Here is a 12,802-nt window from a genome sequence, read left to right as displayed (position 1 = left end):
TTGTTGTTTGATTTTTTTTTAGTTTAAACTTTGAAAAAAATGGAAACAGAACACTATGGGAATGATACAATATTGTCACATTTTTTTAAACTTTCTAGAAGCATGCAAAAATATAACTCTTTCTAAAAAATTTAATTAAATATCAGCTAAAGAATTAAGAAAAAAACACATTATTTTAAATATTAATTGGGTAAGAATAGATATTAATATTTTAGAAAATAAGAAATACAACATTTTACCCACCTTTGCATGTTGTCTTCCAGTTTATTTTCAACCTAAGCCATTCTTCTGTGTATTTTCAATTACTTACAGACCAATCTTTTCAACATTACTCAGTTATGTGCATAAATGTGAGCGTATACCCAAGCTTCTGAATGACTGCATGAGCAGGAAATCTAAGTGCCTGATCCTGTCCTGCTCTCACTGAAGTGCAAGGGCCATAAATATATTCATGCTAGTTCATATACTGATCAATATAGCTTTAGTGGAGGAGACTATCTCCGACAATAATTTCACAGAAAGGACTAAGAAATGTCATAATAGAGAACTATGGAACATCTTCTTCATTTCCTAACACATTCCAGGTGACCAAAATGTGTAGTAACTTCCACAAATTTTAGACAATGCTAACACTTCAATCTACATTTAGTAACTTTTAAATTTGGATTTCAAAATCATTTTGGGGCAATATTTATGAGCATTGTCTGGGACTTTCAGAACTGCCACACATAGCTGCCACAGGCAGCTCACAATGTTTTTCTTATGGATCTGGCCACCCAGAACCCATTGGTTTCTCTGAGATTTCATACACTACAGAAATAAATACATGAGTAGCTTTACATTCATTTCAGTGAATGGCTATATATATTTAGGAATGGTGTTAAAGATCACCAAGATCACACATTTTTCCCCTTCCATGATACTCTTTTTTATTTTTAACTTTCTTTACTTTTACTTTGACTGTGTTCCTTTCTTAGTTGTCCTCTTCATAAATGAAAGGTATGAAAGTTACATGTATGTAAAAGTGTTTTAGGAATGTGAAAAAATGTTCTCTTTTTGAGATTATATTAGTTGAGCATTGTGTTACGATCCTCAGTTTTCCAGCATTTTGTCACTGACTACATGGGAGCAGGACTGGGCTGTAAAATAACAGCTCCAGCAAAAGGCGTTACATGACATGTATCTTTATCACAGGGGATCAGAAGTCATCAACCTATTTCAGTCTAATTGACCAATGGCATCAGAAGCAAGTTTATGTTTTTTTCTTGTTGTTCAAGTACAAGATCCTTTACAAATTCTACAGAACAGCAACCTTTAATCTTTTACAGAAGGAAATTTTAAAGGTAGTTACTCCATGAAAACAATGTCATTAAAATATCTATGAAGTTCAGTGCAACCCAAAGATTACTTAGTGCACAAAAACACACTTTTAGTAAAGTAGTTAGTTCTTTTCTTTTTTCTTTCCTTTTTTTTTTTTTTTTTTTTTCCTAAGGACTTTAAACATTAGCATTGCTTAATAAAAGACACATTAAATATAAACACAAAGCCACACAACATGCATCAAAAAGAAGGGTTAAAATGCAACTGTATTTCACAGACACAAGTCACAGTCATTATATTAAATTATCAGACATACATTATAACTTATTTATTATTTCAAGCTATACAGGAAACATAGCACCAAAATGGAGAAATTTGCTCTGAAGTTGATGAACAGTACACATAAATATTTGTGTTTGAATTTTGAAAACAAGTATTTTCTTTCATTTTTATCAGCTTTACCCTAAATGAAATCCACTGTCCCAAGCCTGTTTCATGACATTATTTGGGTAGTGACATATGTTATCAGTTATCTCTGAAAAGGCACTCCCCATTTCCAGAATTTTTAAAAATGAATAGCATATGCTAACATTAAGATTTCAGCCAGTGGGATATTAAATAAACGTGCTGTACTCGTAATGAGGTATTCTGAAGTTCGACATTAGGCAGCAGCAGAAGTAGAGGTATAAGACTGAAGCTGGTTTTGAAAACCAAGTTCACGGATCCTGAATTCCCTTTTAATATAAAAGATTATCTTTAAAGATATAAATACTTTTTACACATTAGAAAAAAATGAATGAAGGCACTTATCATACACAGCAAGATTTTTTTTTTTTTTTTTTTTTTTGCATTAAAATGAAAACAAATAAATATTTACTTATGCATGTTTAGGCTGTTTCTGCTCCTGCAGAGATCAATAGGATGCCTGGCAATAACATCACTGGAAGGACACTGGGATATCAATTTAAAAATAATAATTTATACTTTAAAAAGAAATAATAGATTTCTTCCACTAGTGCAAAGACAGAATTAAACAGAAATTCCTCTGAAGCAAATTATTCAAGAGAAAACTGAAAAACTAGAAAAACAGCTACTCTGAAGACTATTACAGTATGTATCTGAAGGGCAATACATAAGAATTTCTGACACTTAAAAGATGAGCTGATCCACTTTTTTTATGACTAAATTTATGTGAAATCAGAAATAATACAAAATTACAAAATGATGTAAAAACTTTAAGAGTAAGGAAAAAATTCCTTATTTTATCAACAGCTCAAACAAACAAACAAAATATAGTCATTTTCTGTAAGGGTCAAACATCGCCTGTAACACTGACCATAAAGGCACACAGCACAAACAGATTTATATTGTTCTGAAAGACCTCTGAAAACAACAACCTAATATTCCTAAACTGTTTATTTCCATTTTTAAATGTAATTTGAACTGTTAGTGAAACACTTGTCTGTGACACTCAATTTCTTGGCTTATACCAAAGTATAATTGAGCTGACTAGCTTGTTGTCGGTGTTTTGTTATGTTAATAGCTTGAACAGGTGTAAAAGCACTCTGCAGAAGCAAGAGTTGGAGTCCTAGGAAAGTTTTGTTTATCCACTTTTAATTTGAGGTCCCTTTAATTACAGGAAATATTTTTTTTTAAACTTTAAAGTAAACAAGAAAATAATCCTACAATTACTATCTGACTGCACAACTGGTATATGGCTATGTTTCAGGACAAATTGTTCAAACAAGTCATCAGTTGTTGAACAGCAGAAGGAAGAAGAGTAAAACAAAAAGTATTTCACATTATACATTTTTCTTGGGTACCAGGCCAGGGCTTTGGCATCAGAAATCTCTTAACTTACTACTGCATCAAATTATTTCCCAGCCAAGTACTGCACTTCACCTGGCAGGTGAACAGCTTATATTTTACAGACAGTTTACAGCTGGGGATTCCTTAAACCTGCTGTATACAGGTACCCTCTGCAGCAGAGTGGGTCAATCTATCAGCTACCAGTCAGCACTAGCTATGTCCTTAGACCCGGAAAACTCCTACAGTGTGATAAATATGTCAATTACTGGATTCATAAGTAAAATTACATTTCATATTATTGTGTACTATATGCTAAAAATAGTATTTTATTCTGTAGTATACCTACTTTACATTACTGGTATCCACAAGAGCTTTAAAAGAGCACGTGCACTGTAGGTTTGGTGTATCTAAGCATAACCACTGAACTGATTAACTGTTGATTTGGTTATATTCCCACATAACTTTTTGTCAGGTAAGAGACAATAGTTTGGCTAAGAATACTAAAGCATTTAGATAGAGGAGATGCCGTTCAATAAAATATCAGTATTATTGAACTAAGTAAAGACACATTATCCTAAAGCACTTCTAGGAGAAATTTGTTAAATCTAGTTACTATAGTTCAGTTTTAAAATCTTATGGTATCTTGGCAAATTTGTTATACCCTCCCTTTTTGTGCTCAGGGTAAAAAGTAACTTATTGTCATTAAGGTCAGAAAACCTTAACCGCTATGATGAAAATTAATGCAAAAACCCTCAAGTCTTACCGCATGGACTAAAACCAAAAACCCAACAATGCACTGTGGAAAGTAGAAAGGAACACAGTAAAAATCTGTATTAGAACAAAGTACTCTCAGCCAGCTGTCAGAATGCTATGGAATTTTTCTTGACATTATATAATGTGACATATGGTTTCCATACTTTGTAGCTTGTAATTTATTCATTCTTTCGTGTAGTTTTGGATCATTGCCTCAATCCCTTCACCAATGAAACCAGAGTAGCCTAAAAGAAAAATATCCAGGACACATGGGCCAAATTTACTGGTGGTGCAACTCCATTAAAGTAAGCAAAGAATGTATTTACCTGAAGTAGGTAATAGCTTACAAACACATTATAAATATGTACACATCAAAATATATATGCATCATAATTTACATGTATCAAAAATGAGGTAGTGTACTTAGATGCAAGCCAATCAGGCTAAAACATTATCTTAAAACATTTGAATTCAGGACTGTTCACATAATATTTTGTCAACCTCATTTACATTAGGAGTTGACACCAATATTTTTTACAAACAAGGCAATCGTCTAAAATCCCTCAGGATGCAGGGACAGTGTAAACCCACTCCAATTTTCTCTGGAATTTGATAAAGAGGCTGAACAAAAGAAGAGCAGAATTCAGTCTCTGCTAAAAAATAACAGGGCAGAAAAAGTAAACTAAAGATAAAAAGATCACTGGCAGAGTCTCTCCATGACCTCCAGGTCAAATGAATTCAACTTACAAGCAAAAGGCTGTGTTTCCTAGCCATCTATAAAACTGCAGGGTGCTTCTCTGGCTCAGATAGCATGAATATGAAAATTCTGGACTGAATAAAGTTTTGGGAATTCAAACAATCAAAGTTTCTGAATCTGATTAAAATTAATTAGATAATGACATTCATTAATTTAGACTTCAGACATAAATAATTTACTTCTTCCCTCATGCTGTACAGTTAATGCTAGTTCACAACTCTAAAAATATCTATACAAAGTATCAGCCTAGAATATCAAGACGAAGAACCAAAACCATTTTTACTGCTGATTTTTGGAACAGACCTGAACTAACTGAACTAACATTCTTTTCCACATGAGAAGAATGTTTTCTTGCATCTGAGTTAGAGCTATCCCTAAGTATAAGCAAGCTTATTAGCCTAAAATAGAAGTACCCAGCCTGCACTGAAGATGGAAAGATACTGTACATTACCATGCTGCAAACCTCACCTTTCCATTCTGTATATGCTCTCACAAGCAGCCTTTGTAAGTTTATTACATCAATAGTTATGGAATTACACTTAATCAATAATTAGCTAATTATCTGAAGTGGTCAGAAGCTGCTTCTTTTAAAATACAAAGTAGTCACACTAGTTTATGCATCTGGGACCATTATTTCTATTGCACAATTTTAATTCTCAATATTTCCTGTTAAAAAAGTCCTACAAGAAATGGTTTGTAAGCGTGCACTGGACACAGCAAAAGCCTTTCCACCCAGAGCAGACACTAGAAACACTCTTGCCTGCCTCCCCTATCTTCACATGATATGAATAAACTCAGATAAGGAAATGGGTACTGAAGTCTTTTATTTATTGCTTCAGAAGACAGATTAAACATTATTTTGAAGAATTTATTCTGAGTCATTTTAATCAGTTTCCTTTTCTTTGCAGAACTGAACAAGCAGCCAAGCATTACAAATCACTAGATGCCAGCTCATCGTGGTCTGAAGCAATTCGAAGACTAAAACAGGTCAAATACCTGGTACTTCCACATGTAATTGATTAGATTTCAAGAGAGAACATTGGACAGCTACTGTAGTGTACATGGCCAACTTTCAGTGATTTGAACCTTAAACTTCTTCAAAAGTCTAAGCAAAATTCATCACTAAAATGATCAGTGCAACTTTAATTAATTTAATGTTCTAAACAGAGGGCAAGCACCATCAGAGGTTCACATTTCCACAAAAAAGACACTGACAACTACTTAACTAGAACAGTCTTTCAATGTTGTGGCTCAGGTTCTTGACTCTAAAGATTCTGGATTAGTCTTTGCTAATATTGAGCTTTTTCTGAATCCATTTCTGCTTGAACATAAAATTCAAAAGGAGACTATCAGCCATTGTAAAAGCTGAAATAATCAGTAAGCTAAAGATTTTAGTTCAGTCATGGTTTAGACAAAGCTACATCTAAATGTACAGCATTTATGTTAATGTACCATTAACAGCACCCTACATGAGAGCATACTGTACTTCAGGAAGGCATGGGACAGGCAGAGCCATCATCTAAGGCCAGACTGTCATATAACTAGTCAGCCAACCATAGGTGAAGACTAAACAGAGCTGGTTGTGCTAAAGTACAACAGTATTTATGTGACTAAAGCTTCTACTACTTTATAGTAGTTTCTGCTCAACAGTTGGTTTCTGCTCAACGACACGTTGCAGATGAAATTTCTCATGAAATTAATATTATTACTGATTACCTGCAGAGCTTGCAATCACATATAAAACAGAAGCTACAATCTCTTCCCTCGCTAACTAGATTCCATTCTAAACTTAGTTTTTGAAGGATTACATTGGCTTTAACTGAAATATAAAACAACCAAGAAAACTAAGCCATATATGCCACTTACAATACCTTGCAATAACTTACAGGTAAGCTATTAATGCAAAGGCAATGATGTGCCGAATGCCCTGCTTGCATCCTCAGCACCTGAAGAACATGCATTAGTAAAGTATTAGCAAGTCACCACTAATTATTTGAATAACGGCTAGAAAAGGAACTCTGGTGTCTGTTAAACACAAAACCAAAACTCTGTTTGCCCAGTGGAAGAAAGATAACTGTGGTAAATCATTAATTCAAGCTTTCATTTTAAAACGTATTTGCAATAAATTAGAGTAGATTACATAAACTAATCGATTTTTAAAGCTGAAATTGGATAATATTTTTTTTAATGTTTCCACGATTATTCAAAGAACCAAATTATATATTTTTTTAAATAAAGAACTGTTATCCAGTCCATCTCCCAGTGATGTTAATGACAGGTATTGAACTGATTTCTAATGGAACCAAAATTGGATCCAACATCCTTTGATTGCCATTAATCTCTTTAAAATTGAGCACAATAACTAATAAATATTGTCAAATTCATAGCTTGGGAAATATAATGTACTCTCTATTGTAGAGTATACTATGATTATTTCTCCATGTTAATTATCTGCTAGTGGCAATTTTAAAGATTAATGGTAATTGCTGTGGTCATTTTTATACATTAATAGACAGTGACATAGACAACAACGTATTATAGTTACATACATAATTATACACAGACAACTTTAATTAGTCACTGTTTTAAAACCACAAATATAAACCTTTATACACAAATTTACACATAATATGGAGTAATATGTTGTTTGATGACAAAGTGTAATATACATGTGTGAGATAGCTTGTATTTAAATATTCTATTAGTGAAAAGTTATGCACTAGAAAGCCTTTTTTGATTTTTTTACAAATATAAATATGTAGATAATACTACAGTATAAATTACAGCATATATTTTTAAATTAAAACACAGATCAAATCATAATCCTTCAAAATAGAACAACCTAATAGGTATCACTATTAGCTATAATGATTTCTGGTAAATTTCAGAATATTCTCTATGATGTTTTACAGAGCACAATACTGTTCCCACTGAAGTAAATGGCTATTTCCCATTTAATTCAATGGCTTAATAAAAATACAGCGACTATATTTCCACATGCACTATTATTCCACTGTTATCAAATAAAATAATTGTATAATTTTTAAAAGGCAAGGGGAAATAGAATGACAGAAAGAACAAAGAGTGAAAAATATTAGTGAATGCTATCGTACCGATTTCCATGGTCCCCGATGCCATGAAACATCACCAGGGCAAGAATGCACATTACATTGTGCCATATTAGGTGGCTTGTCTAGAATTTCACAGTTTTGATCACCCAACATTTGGCCCGTAGGAAGCTGACAAATCACCAGTCTTGTCTTTATTCCATCTCCACACGTTTGAGTACACTAAAATACAAAATTTTATAGACAGATTTTTTGTTAAGGGTCATCAAATACAACTGATGTAAAGTGATATAGCAATAATCAACACATGTTATTGTTTACTATGTCTACTTTCATGTTTCCTGGATGCCCAACTCAAGAATAATAACTTTCACTTTAATTTCATATAATAAGAAAATTATTCTCACCAAAACATTTACAAAGCAACATTTTTATAATTTACCAAACTATGGAAAATATAAAAAGTTTCAGTTATAGAAAACCTATTCTTTCAAGGAAAAATAGCTATTTGTGAGACTAAACATGAAAAAATGTGACACTGAGACTGGACGTGAAAACAAAACAGCTAGATCTGGCCAAAATAGAAAATAAATAAATAACTATAAATTCACTCAATTTTTCTTTGAAAAGAAGAAAAAAATCAAATCTAGATATTGATTTATCAAGAGAAAGAGAAGAGGGTAGGAACTGTAAAAGGTTATAGCAGAATGAATGCCAGACAAAACATTTTTAACATCTTCTGTAGTGTTTAATCAAGAATGCATGGTCAAAAATGACAATAGAATGGAGAAACTGTTCTTTGCCCAACAATGTATAACATTACATTAAAACATTCTAACCCTGGCACACTTTTTAGATGCATGATCTTATCTTCATACTTTGAATCTCTAACTACAATCAAGGGATTAGTTACAAGAGGGAGTTCTTTTATGTTGATGGTGGTTGGTTGGTTGTTTTTTGGGAGGGGGTTGAGGGGGTGTTTTTTTGTTGTTGTTGTTTTCATTTTTCATACACATAACAAGTATGTCTGCTTGCAGGTTTTTTTTGTTTGTTTGTTTGTTTGTTTTTTGTTTTTGTTTTTGTTTCTAGCTAGCTATTACATTGAGGTTTTTCCTCATACAATTCATCTTTTTGTAAAGGAAAATAATTGGCTGTTTCAAGATTCAATATACTACTACAACATTCAATTATAAGCTTTTACAGCAAGTACTCAGTGGATTGAGAAATACCAGCCACGTGTTAATAAAACTAGAATTCCTGAAGTTATCACTATAGTATTTTTTAAAAATACAATAATATATTTCCTATTATTTTGTACACCTTTAGCATCACAGAATACTTATATCTTTTAGATGTATACTTACACTACCCATAGTTACACTAGAGTTCTGAATTTCATCAAAGAACAAATTTTAGATAAACAGTTTGAAACTTGTTATTTTTAAATAAGTAAATAAAATGTTTCCATTCACATTTAAATTATTATATCTAAGCTTATGTAAATAATGTTTCCACTTGAAAGTGAAATGATCTTACTTCTCCCCAGTTCCCATAGTTCCATCGTGGGCAGGGTCCAGAATCACAGTGTCTTGACTCTGGAGGTTTTGTTGCCTCATCACAGTAACTAGCGCTTCGTCCTTCCTCATCTTGACATACTACAACCCGACGGTGAAATCCACCTGCACAAGTACTAGAGCACTACCAAAACATGTAAAGATATATATCACCATTACATAATCAGAAAAACATATAACGTGTTGGTTACAACAACTTAGAAAAAAAAAAAGAGTTATCATTTAAAACCAGAAATTTGCAAATAAAAATTTTTATAAATATAAACATAAAATAAAAATATATAAATATTTTTATAAATACTGTTGAAGTATTTTAAAGTTGAAATTGCACAAAAATTGTATTTTAAATTGAATGTATTTTTCATGTTTTTGTTTTTTTTAAGTGTACTTTTCTTTTGACCAAATCCATACTGCAATAACATTTCTAGAAATGTTTACACACAAGTGAGATAACAAATTAATATATATGTAAAAAAAATAAATTCTTACTGCTCCCCAGGGTCCAGTTCTCCATTGATATCCTCCTACAGAAGGATGGTTCCACTGGTTTGTATTGTCTTGCGGATGGTGTATTGGAAGATAACCTATTTCTGGAAAATTACTTGGACGGTCATGTATTCTTGGAGTATGATGATAAACTGGTGGACATGGTGGCATGTTACATTCTCGTTCTTTAGAGGGACGGCCTTCAGGATCACAGTAATTCTCGTTGATTTGTTGATGATAGTTGACACAGATAACTTGTCTTGTTACTGTTCCACTATCACACGTAACTGTACACTGACCAAAAATTAACCCAATATTTGTGATCGAACATTGATAACTAATAACCAAAGACATTTATATTAACTTTTGGCAATAAGAAACATATACTTCACTGTACCAAAGGATGAAAATTCAATAATACATGTATAGATATGAAGTCCCAATTTCTAACTAAAAACAAACAAAAAAAAACAGTTCAAGCAATACTTACAGGGGACCAGTTTCCAACTTGCCACTCTCCACATGGGCTAAAGCAACTTGAAACTTCAGCTGGTCGTGGTAAATGAGCACAGAAAGATTCATCTGCTATTCCTCCATGAGCATCTCTACAACTCACATAGCGAGCACGATCACCTTTCCCACAGGATGCCGAGCACTGTCAGAGAACAATCCATGTTCACCACACTTTATGAGGCCAAAAAAAGACCATGCAAGCATCAAAAATGCTAACACTGCTTAGTATTAGCTTAACTTTAGAATTAAACACTGAGAAACAGATTTTATCTCAGACCAATATTCAAGTATAGAGCCACGCACTCAAGAAGGAAAGCAAAATATTGCTGGATGGTTTTGGCCTTAAGAATTCCTGTTGGCTTGGAACTAACATGCATAGCCTTCACTCTTGGAAAGTAATCCAACATATCTAACAGGTAGCATTTCAACTATAATATGGAATCATTATACAGTTGCAAAGGGAATTTATTAATTTCTTAACAATAGACACATTAGAGAGCAACTTCCAGAACATTTTAGTTATTTCACAGTGATGCAATATTTACATCAACTGATATTAATAAAAAATGATATTCACAATTCATTTGCCATTCTAGTTCATATCAGCATATTAAATTGAGCCCCTTCTGATGCTATTATAGATAAAATGTTCCAGGGGGATTTAGTAAATGGCTTCTGAGTAGCCCCAGTCTATTCACTCTTTACTGCTATTTTGTTAAAACAGTTTGTGCAAAGATATAAGTGCTATATGCTTAATTAAGAACCTCAAGGGATTAACAAATACCTACATTTTTATAGATTATTCCAAATTTTCATATCTCTGTCAAACAAAACTAATTTTCATTAGGATGAAAATCAAAAATCAAACACTCTTTGATAAGAGTTTGTGTATAAATCAGTTTGTTGTGTAACACTTGTAAGTTACATGAAATTGAATCTTTAAAGACCCAAACTATTTAATATTGTTATTCACATACAAGATTTAAATCATATTTTAAAATGAAAGATGTTCTGCATGCTCAGACAATGATAAAAATTGTTTTGAAACACACTTCCTCGAACACTCTCAGTCCTGTCAAAGCTGTTCAACTCAGATCTCCTATCCCCCAAATCCTTTTTTTTTTCCTTTATTTTCCCTAGCTAGATTTGAAACACACAGAATTTGCTGGGAGTGTCTATCTCCTTCTAAAGAAACAGGTTCTTGAAGAAAATTAGAATTTCTTAAAGATCATCTCAAAGAGATTTCAGTCTGAAAGATATACTAATGAAACCTTTATGGAAAAAGGGGTGACAGAATGGAGGATTTCTCTGCCAGCTGTGATCACCATTACATTACATACTGGAGTCCATGATCCATATCGCCATTGGGTTGCCTTCCCCACATGAATTAGAGGAAGCGATGTAGTCCATAATTTTGTAGTTTCTGGACAAGGGGGCAATTCACATTCCTGTGGGGCAATTAATAAATAAATAAATAAATAAAGCTTTCAAAGTCTAAGATTTGGAAAAAAAAAAAAAACATAAAGCAGATGGCTCCCACAATCAGACAGATGTTACTATCACAATAAGTCAGCATTAATTAAACAGTAAATACCATCTTTTACTTTTCTCTGTCATTATTAAAAGCTTTTTATTAAATTATTTTATTTCAAATTGTGAGGCTAAGACAATTTATTTAACGTTAACACTGTATGAGTAATAATTAGTAATATCTGCACTTTAAGAAATAACTGTATCAGATAACCTGCTGGATACAAGAGGCATGAATATGACTCTGTTCTGTTTCCTGCGCTACAGAACTGAGTGAAGAAAGTGGCTGCACCACTTTATACCTTCAGTTACCAAAAACCAAGAAATTCTTCAATTTCAGTCAACAGATAGATACCACAATTAAAAATAAGAAGCATACTCTAATTTAGAGTGGAGTGGAAATTAATCTGTACTTGATCTGTTTGGCTTTTATAATTTGAAAACTTATTCAAGAAGCCCTCACAGGGCTGGTGACTTGTGACCAGGTTATTTTGGACCACAATACCCTACGGTTTTTATTCTCAAAAAATAGATCAGTATAGAGCCTGCCCTCAGAGAGGTAAGTGGTTACCAGCCTAACTGGATATAAATGTGAAGAATCAATCTGGTAGCCAGATCAATATACATAGCATGTTAGATACTAATCGTTTTCAGTTAAAGATAAACCCTTTGACTGTATTAAAGACATTTTTTCTGAAAAACAATAGATTTAAATTAAAAGAAGTGAAAAAGCAAGCAAACAGAGATGGGGAGGAAATGTAGAGAACCACATTAATACCTTACTGAACTATATAAAATTAATGTATATACTGTTTCAAATTAGCATTATTGCCACCATCAAAGCTTTCCTCAAGTAACCATGACTTTCTTTTAAGAACAAACAGAATTCTAGAGTAGAGTATCAAGCCGGCTAGGTGTGATTACTAAGCATCATGACAAGCAGTCAACCTTACATTATTCTATGTTGGAGTCTTTAAAAATTTTTATTTACA

At 32.7% G+C, this 12,802-nt stretch overlaps 1 protein-coding gene across 2 annotated transcripts in view; it reads right to left on the bottom strand.

Moving 5' to 3' along the window:
• The window catches only part of ADAMTS20 (ADAM metallopeptidase with thrombospondin type 1 motif 20), a 96,280-nt gene that overhangs the window by 26,913 nt on the left and 56,565 nt on the right, over window positions 1–12,802 (bottom strand). For both annotated transcript variants that reach the window (XM_084507029.1, XM_084507030.1), the window contains exons 24-28: window positions 11,621–11,728; window positions 10,258–10,422; window positions 9,771–10,061; window positions 9,244–9,405; window positions 7,753–7,929 (exon numbers count right to left, since the gene is read on the bottom strand). In XM_084507029.1, the coding sequence (XP_084363155.1) occupies window positions 7,753–7,929; window positions 9,244–9,405; window positions 9,771–10,061; window positions 10,258–10,422; window positions 11,621–11,728 (903 nt within the window). The remainder of the gene's footprint in view (window positions 1–7,752; window positions 7,930–9,243; window positions 9,406–9,770; window positions 10,062–10,257; window positions 10,423–11,620; window positions 11,729–12,802) is intronic.

This window comes from Aythya ferina (assembly GCF_964211825.1).
Source record: "Aythya ferina genome assembly, chromosome: 1".
Taxonomy (NCBI): Eukaryota; Metazoa; Chordata; class Aves; order Anseriformes; family Anatidae; genus Aythya; species Aythya ferina.
Note: the sequence above shows the minus strand (reverse complement) of the source record. Positions and strands in the feature narration are given on the sequence as shown.